The sequence below is a fragment of the Lagenorhynchus albirostris genome, chromosome 7 (assembly GCF_949774975.1).
Source record: "Lagenorhynchus albirostris chromosome 7, mLagAlb1.1, whole genome shotgun sequence".
NCBI lineage: Eukaryota > Metazoa > Chordata > Mammalia > Artiodactyla > Delphinidae > Lagenorhynchus > Lagenorhynchus albirostris.
This window is the reverse complement of record NC_083101.1, coordinates 36,312,055-36,333,516: the sequence shown is the minus strand read 5'-3', so window position 1 is coordinate 36,333,516 and position 21,462 is coordinate 36,312,055. Positions and strand designations below refer to the sequence as shown.

The window sequence follows — 21,462 nt, the reverse complement described above, 5'->3', positions numbered from 1 at the left end:
ATGTTTTAAATGCTTGACTAGATTGTGAGTTAATCCCCTTAAACTCATATGTAAGTATACTTAATCTGTAGCATTTTTGATCACAGACATCATGAGTATCACCTGTTCCACTGTGCTGTGGCGTGAACTGCCTTTGGGGGTTAAGGTTTATGTACCCGCTTGTTCCTACACTAAAGACCATGTCTTTAAGGCTGTCTTGTTTTTAGTTTCATTGCTGCACTCATTCCCTTACATGTTAAGTGTCTATTCTGTGACAGGCACTAAAAACAAAAGATAGTTACGATTTCCTACCTTCAAGAAGTATACGCTATAAAAAAGAAACAAAAGCAAATCACTGTATAAAAAAGTATCTTTCGGGCTTCCCTGGTGGCGCAGTGGTTGAGAGTCCACCTGCCAATGCAGGGGACACAGGTTCGTGCCCCGGTCTGGGAAGATCCCACATGCCGCGGAGCGGCTGGGCCCGTGAGCCACTGCAGTCTGAGCCTGTGCGTCCGGAGCCTGTGCTCAACGGGAGAGGCCACAACAGTGAGAGGCCCACGTACCGCAAAAAAAACAAAACAAAACAAAAAAAAGTATCTTTCTGTGATAATGGTCCATACTGGTGCTTTGGAGAGGTAATTGCTAACAGTGTAGTCAAGAAACTACAAAATGTTCAGTGTAACTGGTCAGTAAGGAAGCAGCCAGAGAGGAAGGCAGAGACAGATCATAAAGTGGCATGCTAATTACATGAATAATCCTGCTTATAATAACCTTCTTTAGCCCCTTTATAAATTTTTGTTTCTGGTTTGCTACGAGCCTGGTAAACAGATAAATGACCAGGCCTGTTGCTAACAGTAAAATTACTTCCAAAGACCTTCCTAGGATTGAAAGCAAAATTGACGGCAGTAACTTTAGAATTCATTAGTACTTCTCCACAAAATGTTTTGGACATGAACTAAAACTTTTCTCTGTACTATAAACATGAATGTGCCAATACCCTTTACCACTGTGATGAAATATGAATGACTGAATCAAGGAATATTTACTCACTTCCTCTTATAAGCAAAGTTATGTTAGAAAATGAAATAAAACATGGATCCCACGCTCAAGGAGCTTATTCTAGTTTTAAAAAGAAAGATGCAAGCAGCCAACTACAGGATAATGTTTTAAATGCCATAATACAGGCAAAAATCAGAGTAGAGGTAGGAGCCCTGGGTTTATCTGAGGGCAAGAGTAGAAAATATTTCAAAGGAAGAAGTAGTTTCACATTCCTGACTCATTTAATGTAAGGAGTGCTTTTACTACTTTAAAGCAGTTCTCTCCTTTCTCAAAATGGTCTCTGTTCCTTGATGTAGGCTTCATGTTCTTTCTGCAATCTTAAGCTTACACTTTGCACAATAAGTACATTTGAAGAGTGTTTTAACAAGGCCATCTACCTTCAACTATCATAGCTAAAGCAGTCTCACAAACTGCTAGTACAAGAGCTGGCTGGGAAAACAGATTTCAGTAATACGTGTAAAAAACTGGCAAACCCTGGTCCTTGCAGGGGGAAGGGGGGGCGGGGGAGTAGGGGGAGAGAAGGGAAGAGAGAATTCTAAGATGGTCACCAAGATTCCCACCTCTGGTGTATATCTCCTGTATAATCCATCCCTCCCTGGTGTGTGGGTAGGACTGTAAATATGGTGAATTTCATTCCCATGATTAGGTTAAATTATATGACCTAAATTACACAAACCCTTTCACAGAGGTGAAGGGATTTTCAAATATAATTAAGATTCCAAGTCACTGAATTTTAAGTTAATCAAAGGGGAGATTACCTTGGGTAGGCCTGACTTAATGAGAGAAAGCTCTCAAAAGAGAAGTTGAGCCCTTCCTAAAGAGATTCTCCTGCCAACCTTATAGACTAAGCTGCTAGGTTCTGAGAAGTCATATGAAGGGGGCCATGTGGTAGAGACCTGAGGGCACCTAGGAACTGAGAATGGTCACCAGTTGACAGCTAGCAAGAAAATGGGGGAACCTCAGCCCTATAATCACAAGAACCACATTACACCAACAACACTGAGCTTGGAAGAGGCCATCAAGTCTCTAATAAAACTCACAGCTCCAGCCAAGTAAGACCCTGAACAGAAGACTCTACAGCTAACCCATACAAGGACTTCGATCCATGGAAGCTGTGAGATAACAGATTTGTGTTTTAAGCTACTAAATCTGTGGTTATTTGTTACACACAATAGAAAACTAACATAACATACATGTACATAATAGAATAAAAACTGTTGTGCCACACTCAAGGAGTTTCTTCTCCAAAATTCTAGCTGTATTAGTTTAATTATGAAAGATGACTTTTTATCTAAGCAATACAGCAGTTTTTAAAACCTCAATCTGGTAATAGTAAACTTCATGCCAGGAACCAAGCTGGGCTTTCTGATCTTTACATACTGCAAGTTAGGGTTAACCAACTTGCTTAAAGCGAAACATCTCATAAACACCAGAGCCATAATTTGAAGCCAAGTCTATCTGGCTCTAAGGTTCAGACTCAACCCACTAAACCACCTTCTAACTGAAGAATTTTAAAAGTAACATTCTTCTTTATAATCTATCTAGTTGGATTAGTAAGGAACAACTATTCCACAATGCCTATTTAAAGCTATTTTAAGCATTTAAAAATAAATTTGTTTCCTTGTAACTTGCTTCTGACTTCCACTACTTCCCTAACTCTCCCTCAGTTAAGATTACTGAGATTACACTATATATGAAAATCAATAGTTCTATTTTTCCCTAATCTACCAACTGCTGAGCATTACAAGGACATGGTAACTTCAGCCTTCTCTCAGGATGCACCTATATTTAAAAAGTCCTGCCATGAAAACATTCCTGAGATGGGACTGAATCTGCAACTCCCTACACTTCTCATTTCTAATGTTTATTTACATATAACTACATGACTAATTCACCCAGCATAACTGTTTTCTATTTCACAAGACTAGAATTATAGAAAACAGTTTAACCTTTTAAGCAATAACACATTTCTATTTTAAGGACATCTTCTGTTTAATGTGGCCTTTCCCTGTCTTGGTAACCATAATATAACCAACAATTTAACCTTTGTGTTAAGAGTGTAGTATTATTGTTACCGTGGCAAATTGTTGCAGTTATTGTGTTAAAAATAACATTGGACTTAGGTCTACATATTGTCCCAGAACTTGCTTCCTCCAAAATCACTTCTGATGACAGCTTCCTTCATTTACATTTTTCTCAGATAAGTGAAGTAGAGGATATACAGGTGTATGATCTCTAGGCCAGTATTAAATAATGTACTTTCCACAAAATAAATTGCTCAAAAGGCCAAACAGCCTTCTCCAAAATGGCCACATTACTCTCCAGAAAAAAAATTGTTCACTGTTACAAAAGCTGCATACCATCTGCTCAAAGGCACTCAAATCATAGGCTAACAGACAAAGGGAAAAAAAAAAACCCAAAAAATGATGAGTTAGGTGCTTGGTCAACGTTGACTCCAACAAGTGCCTTACTCCTCTAGGTCCAAGTCTGGGTACCTAAAAAATGAAGAGGTCGAATCCAAATTATCTAAAAATCCAAATATTCTCACTGCTTCCATGATGGCAAATATTAATCTCCTGGAAAGTAATCAAGGAGATTTCATTAACAAATTAACAGTTCGAATAATTGATCTTTCATCTGACAAATTCTGAGATTATATTCCAAAATATGAGAAAAGCCATAAGCACAAATATGTCCATCACATTACAGCAACAATTTAAAAGGGAACTAGAAGTAACCTAAATGTTTAACAAATAAGTATTTCTTAAGTGAGATTATGGTATGTGTGCTTGGCGGACTATTATGCAGTCATTAAACCATTCAAGAACTGGTACTACTTACCGGGGAAGGATCATTACTGTCCAGCAATGGGACACTGTCTTTTAAAAATAAACTATTATTCCCATTCTTGAGTTAAGGCAAACAACAAACTGGGCCCATGTCTTTCTGGGAACAGAGCAGAACCAGGGCTGGTGAAAATAGCCGAAAGGCTCCACCCTCCTTTCTCACCCCACAGTCCAAAAAATTAATGGGAAAGGGGGGAAGGGAGGCACGTGCAACTAAGGAAGTCTCTAACTATTACATGTACTGAGCAAGTGAACATAAAGGTTAGGAAAAAGTTAAGATTTACACATTCTTTTAATGAATTTTTCTTTCCTTCAGTTCTACAATCCAGATTTGCATGCACAAGGATTATTTTCCCCTGAAGGAAGTATGTCTAAGATCATTTTACTTACGCTGGTAACCTCAAAGTAGATTGCTCTAAACCATCTTTTCAAGATTTATCTCTTAAGAATTACATGGATTTGGAAAATATCTAGACCATGACCAGTCCAAATCAATAAAAAATTTATACATATATACACACACATACACACATTTGAAAAGATGAAGTGTGACTGAGTGCTTTGTAAGTCTTACTGAATAAAAGTCACAATTAATTCAAATACTTATTGCATTTCTACCATGTGCTAGATGCTGTGAAAACAAAAAGAAATATTTCTTGCCCTCAAAGAGATTCAGTCTAGGGAGGGACAAATTCAACAGGAATAAATGAGGACAACAGGGTCCCCTAACATAGAGGGGAGAAGGAAAGCTGTTCAGATCTTTTAAAAACGAACATGAAAAAAAAAAAAAGGAACATGAAATGACAGAAAAGCTGGGGAAAAATAAGACTGTACGTGGCCCCTCTTTGTCTACTTGCTCAAATCTCACTCGTTAATTCATTATAGAGTTCAAGCATTTGCTTCATCTACAGATAGACAACGTGATGTTAGGAATCTAACATTTACTGAACAAATTAACTAGACTACAACTATAGAGTTCAAATATGTGTTTACAATCCATACACTGTCGAGAGAAAACATAAAGCAAACTATGATTTAACCAAAGATGAACCGACATGAAAACAGATGCCTGATATATGTGGTTAGCAGGAAAACAACCAGAAAACTAGTGACTAGACCCAGACACTACACAACAATCACAGGACTAATCAAGAACTACCTTACTGGGGCTTCCCTGGTGACGCAGTGGTTAAGAATCCGCCTGCCAATGCAGGGGACACAGGTTCGAGCCCTGGTCCGGGAAGATCCCCCATGCCACGGAGCAACTAAGCCCGTGCGCCACAACTACTGAGCCTGCATTCTAGAGCCCGCAAGCCACAACTATTGAGCCCGCATGCCACAACTACTGAAGCCCGTGCGCCTAGAGCCCGTGCTCTGCAACAAGGGAAGTCACGGTAATGAGTAGCCTGTGTGTGCACCGCAAAGAAGAGTAGCCCCTGCTCGCCACAACTAGAGAAAGCCTGCACGCAGTAACGATGACCCAACACAGCCAAAAATAAATAAAATAAACAGTCTAGCGATGTAACTAAAAGCCTCATCCAAAGCAACTGCAGACACAACAGGTCTACACTCCACATTATGATGCTAACATATTCAATTATGTCTAACTGTGCCATCCTCTGTCCACCCTTGCTCAAAATTCAGGTTGCTCTAGTACAGAAAATTCTCAATAGTTACTCAGATTAATAACTTCCAACTTAAGTTTAGCTATAAAAATTGGATGGGTAGATAAAACTCAACAAGTACAGAAACACACTACCTTCCAGAGTCACAGAAGATATCAGAAGTGGAGGGACCATAGAGAACATTTAAATCCAACTCTCATATTTTACAGATGAGGACTCGAGGAGCACGTGGCTAATTTGTGGCAAAATTTATTCAACTATAGCCTCTCAAGGCTACCAAGTCTTTTAGAAACAAGCCTTACAAAAAATTACAAATGTCAACTTAAAATTGAACCCCTATAATGAATAGATTTAAGGTTTAATAAGTTTTCAAGTGAAATATACTATGCCAATACGTTTATGAGCCAGCAAGAGTTGGAGTACATTAAATGATACAATTCCTACTTAAAAATCCAGTTAGTAATTTTCATCTATTTACTGCAAGTACTGAATACATGCCAGCTGCAATGTAACTGATCTGACCTCTATATTTGGTCTTGTATTGTTACTCCTATAGAAACCCAATTTCTTCCAATGGAAGACAAACAATTTTACTTTGATCCCAACTGTCCCTAGATCCTCATTAAGTTTTGATTTCTTAAGAACTGAGAGAATGGATTTTTAAAAAAAATTTAGACTAGTTACCAGGGCTGCTACCTACTTAAAGGAATTTTGCGGTAATTGTGTTAACAACAGTACCTGCAATCGAGGCCAAATAGTATCCAAAAAGGCCTGCAATTCTAAGGTAATAAACGACTGTGAATGATTTGCATACTTAAATTTTCGTATATTAAGTGCGCCTCGTAAGAAAAGAGAAAAGGCAATTCAATATTACATTATTCGTTTCTATTTACGGTGCAAGAACTAACATACCCAACTTTTAATGTTAACAGTATACATCATTTTTGCAGCATAAAGAAAAAACAAGGTCTTACAAGTCCTACACACGTAAACGAAAACTTTACTCTCTTTGGCCCTCAATACTTTGAAAAACTCTCGGCTCAAAACCAACCTCTTCCATTCTTCAGCCCTGAAAGGAAGAATTCCCAACCCGAGAACAAAACGCAGCCTGTTCAGAAACCCGCGGCGTCACAAGGACGGAGACAGGACCCTTCTGACTGGGTTCTGCGTTGTCCTGAGTGACATCATTTCACCTGCGCCTGAGCAAAAAGGGAGGGAGCGAAAGAGCGAGGCCATCTGCCAGACGCGGCGGGCCGGCGCTCCCGAGGGCTGTGCCCGCACCTCCTCGCCGCTGCCTCGGGAACAAAGAGCGCCGGGCGGCCCGGCCGCGCCCCGCTGAACACCAAGCAACCTCATCTCTAGCGCGGCCCCGCAGGCTCCCAACGGCCCAAGGCTCGGCCCGTCCCGCCCTCGTGCGGGAACCAACGGCTGCGGCAGCCAGTACCTGCAAAGGAAGGCTCCGCCCTGCGGGGCTACTCCCGCGGCTCCTCGCTGGGCCACCGCCTCCTATTGTGACCGCTCGTCCAGCCAGCGGCCAGCTCGCCAGATCCTCTGTTCCCGGGCCTTCTCAACCCTGGAACCCAGGCTCCGACCGACGCGCTATCACGGCGCTTCCTTCCTCCCGGCACCATCACACGGGCCGCGCCAAGAAACGACGGCTGCACGCCCAGAGCTGACAAAAGTCGGCTAACGCCTCGGGGTCTCCATCCTCTCGACCCCCGCGCCCTAACCGCCCCGGCCGCTGCACGACCCCGCACCGCTGCACGAGGGGGGCCCCGCCCCGCTGCGCCCCTCCCCGGTGCTCGCTGACCGGGCGCGCCGGCGCAGTACCCTGCGCTGCGCGCGCAAGCGACACCCCCCACCGCTAGGCCGCAAGATGCGCGAGCACGCGGCCCTCCCACTTCTCGGGTCTCGGTCGCTCCCACCCCACCCCGCTCCCTCTCCTGAACAAACCTCGCGATCCCAGGGCGCGAGACCGCCAGTCGCTCCGCCCCTTTCCCCCTCGGCTTATCTCCGCGCGCGGAGCCCCCTTTGTTTCCACCCGCGGGGGGAAGGGGGCGGGGCGGGCTGCGCTCGTCCAGGCGCACGACTCGGACTAGTTCCGGCAACAGAGCCGTCGCGCCGCACCCCTGCGCAGCCCCGCCCCGCCCCGCCCCCCGTGCCTGGCGCCCGGAAAGGCTGCCGCTATGCCGGGCCGCGGGCGGGCCGAGCCTACGAGTTCTATATATTTCTCCCCAAGTGCTGCTGCAAGTCCGTGCGTACCGCCTCCAAAACTCAGCCATCAAACAGTAATTAACCTCACTCAAATTCCCAATATAGTATGTATTCATGTGGCCCAAATGTTAGGAATTTTTATTGACGTAGAGAGAGGTGATTTGGCCAAGGTGTCTTTGGCCAAGGTGTCTCAATGGAGAGTCAGGTTCAAACCCAACTTGTCCTACTGTAAGGCTCAATTAAACAGTTATTCATATTGTGCTGAGGACAGGAAATGAGATAGGTACGAAGACCGAAGCTGGCATGGTGCCTGTCCTAATCACGTTCGAGATCTAAAAGAGGAAGTAAGATCTTCCATAAAAGCGCAATAAATACAAGGACAAAATAGTTTAAATGGTATCGGAGGAAAAGAGGGCAGTCAAGGGGACAGTATCGAAGAAGTGGGTTTTAAGCAGATAGGAATTATGTCTTCAAGGATGGTGATCATATTTCAGTCCAATCATCAAAAGCCCAGGTTCTGGTTCTTTTGGCATTACTTAAACCAGTCTCCTTCCTGCTGTGGGCCTCAGCTGCCTCCTGTAGAAAATTAGGGAACCAGACTAAAATGATGTTCCAGGACCCTCTGAACCTCTATGCATTGATATGAATAACACGAAAGGGTAATTATTTGTGAACATCTGTCTCCCATATCACACTGGGCGACCTGTTTTGACTCTGTAACCCTAAGGTCTAAACCTACAGCCTGAAATACAACAGCAGGTGCTTAGCAACTGCTGAATTCAAAGTTCCAGCAATAACATCACAGGTTTTTACAACTCCTGGACAAAGAGAGGCTAGAATGAGATAACTGGCCCCCATGAACAAGTCCCCTCCCCCAGCCCCACACCACCATATGTAGCCCAGTTATCTAGCTGACTGTTCTCCCAAAGCCCTCTCTGCTAGTCTTCCAAAGCAGCCAATTTGGAGATGATTACATTCAAACTTTTAAGGTTTTCCCCCCCCTCATTTCACAGTACAGAGTCATAAATCCCAACCACACCTTTAGGTGCATCCAATGTAATCCACTTCTAACATCTGGATCCCCCATAATACCCCCTTTACTGCTGTGGATTCACCTAGCATTACAGATCTTCCAACAGAATCTCAGCTATACAAGCTTCCTTACATAATACAGACCACCCTGAAACAGCTTTTCTTGTTTACTTGGGCATGGGCTATGTAATGAGAGGGGGAAATAGAGACAAAAATTGGGAACAGGGAGGGAAATTACCATTTGGAAGCTGTCCAATCCTAAGAGTCAGGTTCCTCAAGTGCTGAATTTCAGCAGCAAATATCTATTACAGTCCTCCAGGGTTCCTAACCCTTAAGCTTATGTGAATTCCCCCTGGGCTTCAGCCAATCCTTTGTCAGGCACTCTTTGAGAACCCTTCTCAAATGGCTGAGATCTTAGTTAACTGGGATCTGAAGGCTTCACCTAAGAAGTCTGTCTACATGTAAACAATGCTCCCCACACCTCAAGGTTGAATCGTTGGAAATTCGTACTGCAATTTCTTTTCTAGTTGATTTTCTTAACCAGAAAATCTGGTACCCTGCTAATAAACACCTGATGAGTGGGTTACGTTTTAAGGTGGGCCACTGACCACCTAATGTGGCAGGAAGTAAATTATGCCAGAGCAGTGGCTCAACCCCAGTCCACCTAAAATTTTACTTGGTGTCGGTCCAAAAAGGTGGGAAGCCTTGTTGGAGAGGTGTCCAATGGATCTTTTTGCAATGATGGAAATGTTCAACATCTGCAGCATCCAAAAGGTAGCCATTAGCTACATACATATGGCTACTGAGTGAGCACCTGAAATGGGGCTAGTGCAACTAATGCATTAACCAGGATTGTTTAAACAGTCACATGTGGCTAGGGGACAGTACAGCACTTGTGCGAAAAGTAGTTGCTTGTAGCAAGAACTTTTGAGAATTCTGACTCCAAGACTGCCCTTTAAAATTTGTTTTCATGACAGAAATGAAAACTGTGAATGCCTACTAAAAACTTCTCCCTGAGGTACCTAAGTCATTTAAGTCCCCTCAACTTCTAAAATAAAAATATACCAGTATGTTGCTTACCAAAGAGGAAAATATTGCAGTTCCTTCCAATGTATCTGGTCACTGGGATTGTCTACCCTGGTGCCCTACCAGTCTAACACATGGGAATGACAGCTAAGATTTTTTTATTGGGCAGCATGGGATCCAGAGATAAATTAGGTGGTATTGATATCTTTACAATATTGAATCTTCAATCTGTAAACAGGTAAGATGAACCCTTCTATTTACCGGAGTTGTTGATTTTTTCAATAATGCTTCACAGTTTTCTGTAGAGGTCTTGCACATTTGTTCTAGGGTCTATTCTAGGTTTTATATATAATTATTAATTCTAATAGTTTTGTTAATTTTTTTTCAGTTTTCTACATATACAGTCCTGTTGGCAGAAAATGACTGTTCAATTTCTTTCTTTCCCACGTGGTTTCCTCTTGTCTGCACTTGCTAGGACCTCCAGTTCAATGCTAAATAGATACAAGTGAGAGCATGCATCTTCATCTTATTCCAAAACTGGAAAGCTGGGCTTCCCTGGTGGCGCAGTGGTTGAGAGTCCACCTGCCGACGCAGGGGACACAGGTTCGTGCCCCGGTCCGGGAAGATCCCACATGCTGCGGAATGGCTGGGCCCGTGAGCCATGGCCGCTGAGCCTGCGCGTCCGGAGCCCGCAACGGGAAAGGCCACAATAGTGAGAGGCCTGCATACAGCAAAAACAAACAAACAAAAAAAACTGGAAAGCTTCCAACATTTCACCATTAAGTATGATGTTGGCCGTAGGTTTTTTGTAGATTCCTTTAGCAAATCAAGGGAGTTCTTTCTTATTTCAAATTTGTTAAAAGTTTATCATAAAATGGATATTTAATTTCATCAAAATTTTCTGTATATGAGATAATCATGGATTTTCTGTTACTGGGTGAATTACCTCGATTGTTTTTTGGAGGTTAAACCAATTTTACATTCCTAATAAAATCATGTCATACTGCACTACTCTTTTTATATATTGTTGGATTTGGTTTGCTAATATTTTGCTTAGAATTTTTACATCTGTGTTCTTAAGTGAGATTAGATGTTATTTTCCATTTTTTGTAATGTCCTTATCAAGTTTTGTTACAGATATTATGCTAGCCTCAGAAAATGAATCACAGAGTATTCTCTCTTTTTCTATTCTCTACAAGAGTTTCTATAAGATTGGTGTTATGCCTCCTTTAAATGTTTGGTAGAATTTGCTGGTTAGCTATCTGAACTTGGATTAGATTTCTTTAGTAGTTATGGATTTCTTGTCAGATTTTGTCTTTTCCTTATTTCTTTTCTTTTTTTTTTTTTGGCCACACCGAGCAGCATGCGAGATCTTAGTTCCCCAACAAGGGATCGAACCCATGCCCCCTGCATTGGAAGCATGGAGTCTTAACCAATTAGACTACCAGGGAAGTCCCTTTTCCTTATTTCTAACAAAAGAAAAACAATTATAATCTTAGGACATATATAAGGAAGAGCTCATTCTGAAACTCACAGGCAACAAGAGAAAAAAATAGATAAATTGGATGACTTCAAAATGAAAAGGCAACCTACGGAATAGAAAATATTTCCAAATCATGTCTGATAAGAGGTTAATATCCAGAATATATAAAGAACTACAACCAAACAAAATCCAAAACCTGATTATAAAATGGGCAAAGCACTGAAACAGACACTTCTCCAAAGACGTACAAATGTCCAGTTAAGCACATGAAAATATGTTCAACATCACTAGTCAGGAGGGAAATGCAAATCAAAACCACAATGATACTACCTCACACTCATTAGGATGGCTACTATTAAACAAAACAAAAACAGAAAACAACAAGTGGTGACAAGGATGTGGAAAAACTGGAATCCTTGTGCACTCCTGATGGGAATGTAAAATGGTGCAGTCACTTTGGAAAACAAAATAGTGGTTCCTCAAAACATTAAAAATAGAAAAAAAAGAAAGAAAGAAAGAAAGAAATGATCTAACAATTCCACTTCTAGGCATATACCCAAAAGAGTTGAAAGCAGGGTCTAAAAGAGATATTTGTGCACCTATGTTCCAGCAGCATTATTCACAATAGCCAAAACGTGGAAGCAACCCAAGTGGCCATCCATGGATGAATAAACAAAATGTATTATACACATACAATGGAATATTATTCAGGCTTTAAAGGGAAGGAAGTTCTGAGGCATGCTACAACATGGATGAACTTTGACAACATTATGCTAAGTCAGTCACAAAAAGACAACTATTATATGACTTCACTTGTCTGAGGTACATAGAGCGCTCAAATTCAGAGACAGAAAGTAAAGGGCGACTGCCAAGGGTTGGGGGGAGAAGAGAGTGAATTATTGTTTAACAGATATAGTTTCCATTTTGCAACACAAAAGAGTTCTACAGATTGGTTGTACGATGTGAATGTACTTATTAACACTACTGAACTGTACACCTAAAAATGGTTAAGATGGTAAATTTTATATTGCAGATTTTACCACAATTTAAAAAAATTCTTATCACAATAGGAAAAGGGATATTTAAAAAAATATAACATCACTCCTTTGCTTAAAACCTTCCAAAAGGCTTCCATAATACGCAGAATTGAAACTTCTTTCCCTGGCTTACCAAGATCCACTTGATCTAGTCTGTGCCTACCCCTTCAACCTCATCTCATACCACCACTTCCACCCTCATCCACCTTGCTTGTGCACAACAGCTTTCCTTCTGTTTGTTTCAATTTCTAGCCTTATGGCCTTTGCACTAGATGTTTCCTCTCCCTAGCATGTTCTCCTATGGTCCAGATTGTCTCGATTTGTTCTTTTCCATCTGTCAGATCTTAGCTTAAGTGTCATCTTCTTAAAGGCCTTCCCTAACACCTAATCTAGAGTAGCCAACTGCCCAATTACTTGCACAGTACTTAAGAGTATCTGATTATTTACTGGTTTACATATACAGTTCATTTTCTGTCCCATCCACAAAAAATAAGCACCCAAAGAACAAGGACCTTCTTTGTCAGTCTTTTCACCATGGTACTCTGGTGACTCAGTTATCCCTGGCACATAGTAGGCACTTATAAATATTTGCTGAATGAATAAATGCACAATTTTTAAAAAATGACCTAAAGCTCCACAATTGAAGACAAGTTAAATAAATTACCATGTACCCTTATGGTGGAACATTATGTAGACATTTTAACTGATGTTTAATGTATATATAATGTGCAGATTATATTTTTCAATATGGCCATTGATACGTTCTCCCATCCTTCATTCTCTTCTTATTATGTAGACATTCCTCCCCAGTGGTAGGATTGATGCTCCCTCCTCTTGAATTTGGTAAGGCCTGTAACTATGGTGGAAGTGAAGCTTTGTGACTTCTGAAGTTAGGTCATAAAAGGCCATACAGCACCTGTGTGGTCCTCTTGGGACAGTCACTCTTAGAATCAAAGCTGCCATACTGTGAGGAAGCCCATGCTACATATAGGTGCTCAGGCTGAGGGCCCCAGTTGAAGTCCCAGCTAACAACCAGCATCAACCATCAGACATGTGAGTGAAGACATCGAGATGACTCCAACCTTAGCCACCATCTGACTGCAACTGCATGAGAAATTCCAAGCAAGAGCCCACCTAGCTGAGCACAGGAAAACCCAGAACCATGAAAGATACCAAAAGATATGCTTTGCACCACTGAGTTTTAGGATAATTAATTACACAGCCATAAATAATCAGTGCTTTAGTTTTGTTTTAACCATGCAGAGAATGCAAAGAAAAATTTGAAGAAAAAAATGCATGTTAAGAGTGTTATCTATTGAAAGATGGTATGTTTACTTATGACATATTCTATTTCCCCACATTTCCCTAATGGAACACATGTAACGATATAATACGAGGCATATGGACTTCCCCGGTGGTCCAGTGGTTAAGAATCCACCTGCCAATGCCGGGGACAGAGGTTCGAGCCCTCCTCCAGGAAGATCCCACATGCCGCAGAGCAACTAAGCCTGTGTGCCACAACTACTGAGCCTGCGCTCTAGAACCCGCGAGCCACAACTACTGCAGCCCTCATGCCTAGAGCCTGTGCTCCACAACAAAGAGAAGCCACCGCAATGAGAAGCACGACGAAGAGTAGCCCCCGCTCACCGCAACTAGAGAAAGCCCGCGTGCAGCAACGAAGACCCAACGCAGCAAGCAAGCAAGAAATAAATAAATAAAATAATAATACGAGGCATAGGGAGATTTTTAAGCACAAGGGGCAAGAACAATAAAAGGACTTTTAACTGACATTTTTTAACTGACCAGAGAAGATTTAGGAATGGCCAATAAACATATAAAAAGATACTCAGCATAGTTAGTCACTAGAGAAATGCAAATTAAAACCACAATAAGATGCCACTTCACACTCACTACAGTGGCTATAATTTAAAAGACAACCAGAGGCTTCCCTGGTGGCGCAGTGGTTAAGAATCCACTGGCTAATGCAGGGGACACGGGTTCAAGCCCTGGTCTGGGAAGATCCCACATGCCACAGAGCAACTAAGCCTGTGCGCCACAACTACTGAGCCTGCACTCTAGAGCCCGCGAGCCACAACTACTGAGCCCGTGTGCCACAACTACTGAAGCCCGCGTGCCTAGAGCCCGTGCTCCGCAACAAGAGAAGCCACCGCAATGAGAAGCCCATGCACCGCAACAAAGAGTAGCCCCTGCTCGTTGCAACTAGAGAAAGCCACACACAGCAACGAAGAACCAAAGTAGCAACCAATCAATCAATCAATTTATAAAAGACAACCAGGAAAAAAGTATTGGCAAGTATGTGAAGAAACTGGAACCCTCAATTGGAATGCAAAATGGTGCAGCCACTTTGGAAAAGTTTGGCAGATCCTCAAATTGTTAAAATCATGTGAAAACAAAAACACACTCACAGGCAAATGTTCACAGCAGTGTTATTCACAATAACCAGAGCATGGAAACAAATATCCACTAACTGGGGAACTGATAAACAAAATGTGCTAGATCCACACAATGGAATATTATTCACCCATAAAAAGGAATGAGTACTGATTTATGCTACAACATAGACAAACCCATGAAATCATCATGCTAAGTGAGAGAAGCCAGACACAAAAGGCCACATATTGTGTGATTCCATTTATATGAAATGTGCAGAACAGGCAAATCCATAGAGACAGAAAGATTAGTGGTTGCCAGGAGCTGGCGGGAAGGAATAATGGGGAGTGATTGTTAATGGGTATAGGTTTTTTGCGGGGTGGTGGTAAGTGTTCTAAAATTAGATAGTAGAGATAGATGAACAACTCTTTGAATATACTAAAAACCACTGTTTGAAAAGATGAAAAATATTTTACACAAATATAACTTTAAAAAATCTGGTTAATACTAAAATTCCAATTGCTGTTACTTCTGGGGAGAGGGATTGAAGGTAGTGCTGCATATCTTTTTACAATCAACATGTAATTTTTAAAAAAACTAAAAACTTAAAAAATTAAGATAAAAGGAAGTATACAGTCATGGAAGAAAAACCAGTATAGCACATTTCCCATCTTTCTGAAAGCAGTCTGTGTGCGAATACCTGTACACAAATCAGATTGGTACCGTCTTCCATGACAAAGGGACTGAAGGCTAGCAAAAGGAAGTTTTGTCCAGAAAAGACTTCTGCTCTGAGGAGCCATTCACATGCAGTTTAGAAAGAACTCTCCATTTCCCTCTCTCAAATGGCCAGACTTCCCAGAAGTATTACCAGGCCACTATGAAAGAGTGTACCATTGAGGCTACAAATTAATTCATCTCACCTGAAGGAATAGTCTCCTTTTATCATATTGTTCAATGTTTTATCTCATTCTCAGGACAGACCTATTCCCCCATGTCAAGCTTGTTCTCACTGTGAAGATGACTACTTAATAATCCCAAGGTGACATTAGCTGATTTAGGTTAACTTCAGTATCTAAGTGAAACATAAATATGCTATCACAATCACATTTTTGTGTTATTCTTTATACTTTTAAACTGCTTCTACATAACCATCACATTTGATCAGTGCAATACAGCAACACACAATGTGAGGTTTCTTATAAAGAAGCACAGATTTCTGAGTATGAATCAGGGCAGGGGTGTCAGGTTAGAGAAGCCTGGAGTAACAAACAGTCATGAATCACAATGGAGGCCAAAAGGAGCTGGGCAAGAAAAAACTGACAGGCAAAGATTACCTGCCAAGTGACTTGGTTCACTGTGATTCTCCAGGGCCTTCTCCACTTGAAGATATTTTCCCCTGAGCATGTCAGAGTTGAGTGGGCAAAGCTACATTAGGAACAGATTTCTTCAGATGGTCAAGTACAGACTCTGGAATTAGGTAGCTTGTGTTTGAATCACAGTTTTACTACTTACTAACTGGGTAACCTTGGGGAAACTACTTAATCTATGTCTCACATTCCTCACCTACAAATGGGGATAAAACAACCCCTATTTCAAAGGGTGTTTAGAAGGTAATCTTCTCCCAATACTCCTATATCCCTTACCTGATTTATTATTCTTCATAACACAAATGAACTAACAGTATCTTTATTTATGTCTTGCCATCTCCCTAACCCACTTACAGAGAGCAAGTTCCATAAGAGTAAAGATTCCTGTCTGTTTTGTTCAATACACTGTCCCCAATGCCTAGAACAATGCTTAGTTCATAATAGGTACTCAAATATTGATATATAATAAGTGTTTGCTACCTGGAAATTATAGGGTATGACATTGTGAATGAATATAAAAATATTGCTGGAGGGCTTTGTGTCAATTGCTATGCCCAATATAAACTGAACATGAGAGTATGTAACTCACAGTAGTTAACAGTAAACCTCAGAGCTGGAAACAGCTCCTTCCCACACTGTAGTGACAAGCCGATGTACAGCAGCAGAGAAACTTAAGTTGGAAAACAAGCCAAACCATGGAATTTGGGGGCTTGCCACCACTTCCAAGGTTGTAGAATGGAGGTCCGACAAATGGACTGGCCCTTTTTCTCCTTTGTTCCACCCACATCACACATGAATTAGTTAAAATTCAGACAATGTTTAAGAAAAATCAACTTTTGTTCCCAAATCTGAGAAATGGACCATGCCTGAAAGCTAAGTGAGGATAATAATAAGCAAAGCATCAATATGTGTTTTGACAATGTGTTCAGAATAGCTAGACAATTACTTTACACGGCTTGTATCAGGGACAGAAGATGTGATCTAGCTGCAGCACTCCAGGGTGACTCCTGAACAAGTCTCTTCTCCCACTGGGGTCACAGCTTGCAAGTTTATTTTAAAAAGAGGGTTGAATTAGCTGTGCTCTATAATCCCTTCAATTCTCAGAGAGAGAGAGAGAGAGAGAGAAAGAGAAAGAGAGAGAGAGAGAACACACATACCTATCCAAGTGGCATATATCAGATATCAGGCAGCAGGTTTTGTTGCTGCTTTTGCAAAACCAATACCCATTTATTATAGAAAGAAAGAAGTCAGAAGCTGCTACAAACACAGAGATCTGATTCTTGTCCTATCCACCACTCTCCTCCCCAGAATGATGTCTAATGATCCTATTCAAAGCTGCAATCTGTAACATCCAACTCATGGTGGTCCTCATCCCACTTATTCTGCTGTACATTTCTTTAATCCATTGTGCTTATTGTAGCATACTATATTACTTATGTGTTATGTTTATTTTTTTGTCTGCCTCCCCCAGTTAGACTGCACTCATGAAAAAACAGCAATCTTTGTTTTGTATCCTGATATATTCCCTAAGTGCCAAGAAACATAGCTGCCTATCAACAAATATTATTTGCTGACTGAATCAGTTGAATCAATTATAAATATAGTCAAGAGACCCTAATCCATTCTCTCCATTTCCCTCTGGTAAACCATCATAAATATATGCATGGTAGGCAGGAGAGGAGAGCAGTCTCTGACAGTTCTTTGATCTGCTGATCAAGTGACAAAAATCCCTAAAATTTCTCTGCCCTCCCCCCATGTATTTCAGGAAAGATCCCATCCTAAAAGCACAAGATGAGTCATACAAAGATTCAGAAATTAGGAGGAAAAACATTTTAAAGTAGATAAAAAGTATCTGGCAGAAATGGACAGAAATCTCATCTCTTGACTCTAAACCTGGAGACAGAACAGAGAATAGTCTGGCTTCTCCACCGTAAATGAACAACGGATAGAGGCATATTATACCTAGCTGCGGAAAGAAATTTTAACCCCCGAACATCTTTACAATGATGTAACACAATTCTTTGTAATATTACTGACCAAAAGTGATTTTGCCTTTTCTATCAGTCTTATTTTCAAATGCTCGTCTAAAATCTGTGGTATACTGAATTTTAGGGAGCTAACTATATAGTCTAGAAGTCTTTTTCAGTGGCTTGCTTCTAAAAGAAGTTAAAAGTTAAACCCATGCCTCTGGATTATTATCATAATAAGACAGAATCTGGAATACTAAAATCATACCACTCTCTCTGTAAACAGACTGAAATCTGACTGAGCAAAGCTCACAAAGACAGAGAGAGCAACACACAGAACAAAAAGGCCATTTGGAAAATCCCAATGATCAACCAACATCTTGATCAAGCTCCAACAGGATGAGGGAGGAGGATCTTGATTACAACAGCGCAGAAAAACAGCACTTGGATTGGTCTGCCTGGGGAAACTACCAGGGGACTGATACATTCCTGCATACAAGACACAGGAAATGGGAGGGAGACCACTGGAAACTGATGATGGAAAAGACTAAATTTAAGCCCATCCAATATCAGCAGCCAGACGTTCCAAACACCAAGCCCACATTAGTATCTACTTCAAGGGCTGGGCCATCAAGGGTGCTGATGAGTACTGGAAAGCCCCCAAAGACCAGTTTCTTTAGAGATAAAAAGAACAGAAGCAAAATACCAAAAGTCTGGACCTGATTTAAAAAATAAAAAAGGCCCAAAGCAGGATTCTTTTGCATGAATCAGACAGGTTCCACCGTCATTCCTCAACATTTAAATTGGGCTTTGGAAACAGCCAAGAAAAAGTAAGCATGAGAATAAGCCATAATACAATCAACCACAAAACAAACCAAATCGGAATGTCTGAGGTATTTCAAATTGAAAACAGACACAAATTGATGAAATAGTTATCAGCTTTGGGAGCACCTGTTCATATATTAAGATAATCCATCCAGGCTGTGCAGGAAAAGAAGAAGCGCAGTGACAGAGACAGGAATGGGGGTAAGGAAATGCGTTATCAGGAGTCCAGCCCACCTCCTGGGAATTATCTGCAAGTTTTCTGGAGCAGTCTTAGTGAGCTGGCACACAAACCAGCAAGGCTCTCTGCATCTCAACACTGTGCCCCCCAAGTCACACTCTTCTGCCCCTACGACCAGTTATGCAAGTGAATCCAGTGATGTAAGGGCAGCATGCATTTTCACCATTGTAGACATCAACACGGACCTCACCTTGTCACTGTCATCATGACAAATGTGGTCGTGATGGATGGACTGGCACTGAAAAGAAGCACCAACACTACCTACAAGAGAAAGGGAGGAAAAGTTAAGATGCAATAATTCCTTATATTTAAACGGCTTTACCAGTTAAAAGTGCCTTTATATCCATCATCCCATCTAATCCTCAACAATACTAGGAAATAGGCAGGATAGGGATTGTTATTCATGCAGTTTGAGCAAAACAAAACACAGAGAGGCTGACTTGCACAACGGAGCAGTCAGTGAAGTTGCAGGTCTGAAACCAGAACCCCATTATTCAAACCCCTAATTCACCACTTTCTACTACACTAAGTGGTTAGTTTTCAGAGTAAGGCCACCTAAGAAAGCACAACAGCCTTCAATAAGGCAAACTTCTATTTAGAAAAAAGTATACTGCTTTTCAGACTACACATAGTTTCTTTGAGGAAAAAATTGACCCTATAAATTTTCAGCATACAAATAACACAATCTAATACACAATCGTAAGATTATAAATAGGTTTTTATTACTTTAAAAAATACATTTTTAATATACACAACCATTTGTTAATTTGAAGAACTATCTCCTAATAACTGCTCTATGACAAAAGTGACATTTCTAACCAATAGGAAAACAAATGACATTTAAAAAATAATCTTGGAGTAAGAAAAACCTTCTGAAAGATGATACTAAAAGAAGAAGGTGTAAATGAAAAATCAGCATGCATGACTGTGGACCAAAGATGAGCAAAACCCGTTCTCCCAATGTATGAGAATTCAACCTTGGGTTAATCCCTGTTAACCTGATTAAACAGCATACCACCTATGTTACCTGGCAACATTTCTTAAGATAGAAATTACCAAATTAGTAAATTGCATCTGGACTGGAAGTACAATAGCCACTTAGTAGGAAGCCACGTTCTTGAACTTCTCTGAGTATGGTGACATGTTACCTAATTAGGCATGTCCTGGCAAAAGATCCTGGAAACTATGCCCATGGAGTTCTCTGCACCACACAATGTGGATTTCATCTCTTTGAATCTAAGCTGTGAGAAGAGCACTTCAGACCTAAGCTGTGAGAAGATCACTTCAGAAAGAATGAACTGCTGCAAGGACTCCCACTGTCTTACTGATAAGTTATAGCTTCTGTCCTATATTCTTCTGAATAAATGTTGCCAAGTGAGACCTATGGTGGTTTTACCAGTCTGAATGTGCAAATGTTTAGTTGAACCTAAGAAAACATCCCCCGTCACTCCTGTGGACATTACACTGACAAATAAAATTATAAAATTTACAATGCCATCAAATCAGATGTCCAATTATTCTATATGCTTGAGAAAGAATGCTGCCAACTAAACTTTGACACATTTTCTTAACAATAAAAATTTTGGTTTTACACTTATTGAAATAACTCTTTTAGACTTCAAAGGCAGATTTTTATCATATATTACTCTTACGCATTCATAAAAAGAAAATGAGAAAATAACTGGTTACAACAGAGAAAATTATTAAAAACTACAAAGGATAAAAAGTCCTAGGAGAATTCCCTGCAGGTCCAGTGGTTAGGACTCTGCGCTTTCTTTCACTGCCGGGAGCCCAGGTTCAATCCCTAGTCAGTGAACTTAGATCCTACAAGGCTCGCAGTGCAGCCAAAAAAAACACACAACAATCCTTACTAGATAACTTTACCAGATAATTTCTTCAAATGTACAGAATCAATAATCCCAGTGACAGTGACTATTCTTAACTTCCCAATATAAACTGTTGTTTCCCAACTCATTTTATATAACATTGATTATAAAATATAAAAAGGATCAAAATAAGAAAACAATTTCACTGAAACACAGGAATAAAAATACTAAATAAAGTTGTAGCATACAGTATATGTGTGTGTATGTGTGTATATATATATATATATATATATATATAGCATACTGACAGCATATGTAATATAGTGTGTCACTATAATCTACTCAGCCTGATTCCTTAACTAATTCAATAAAAGAAAATTTATCAACAAAGTATTAGCATAAAAAAACAATTTAAAAAGTTTGATCACATCAAAAGATCTTTCTAATTTCTATTTCTCGGAAATATTAATAAGCTTAACAAGTTTTTGCCACTGGATGACAATTCTGGGAAGGATGAGATGGCGGAAGGTACAGGTGCCAAAAAGTT

General features: G+C 40.7%; 1 protein-coding gene across 8 annotated transcripts in view; it reads right to left on the bottom strand.

Moving 5' to 3' along the window:
• RNF38 (ring finger protein 38) overlaps positions 1 to 21,462 on the bottom strand; it is a 123,730-nt gene that overhangs the window by 52,111 nt on the left and 50,157 nt on the right. For 3 of the 8 annotated variants that reach the window (XM_060154833.1, XM_060154834.1, XM_060154835.1), the window contains exon 2: positions 19,280 to 19,350. Coding sequence is in view for 1 of the 8 variants with exons in the window: in XM_060154832.1 (XP_060010815.1) it covers positions 6,561 to 6,569 (9 nt within the window). In the remaining 7 variants the exon portion in view is untranslated. Of the gene's footprint in view, positions 1 to 6,560; positions 6,577 to 6,953; positions 7,234 to 7,462; positions 7,542 to 19,279; positions 19,351 to 21,462 lie in introns of those variants that run through there. The other 5 variants (XM_060154829.1, XM_060154830.1, XM_060154828.1 and 2 more) reach the window with 3 other exon arrangements.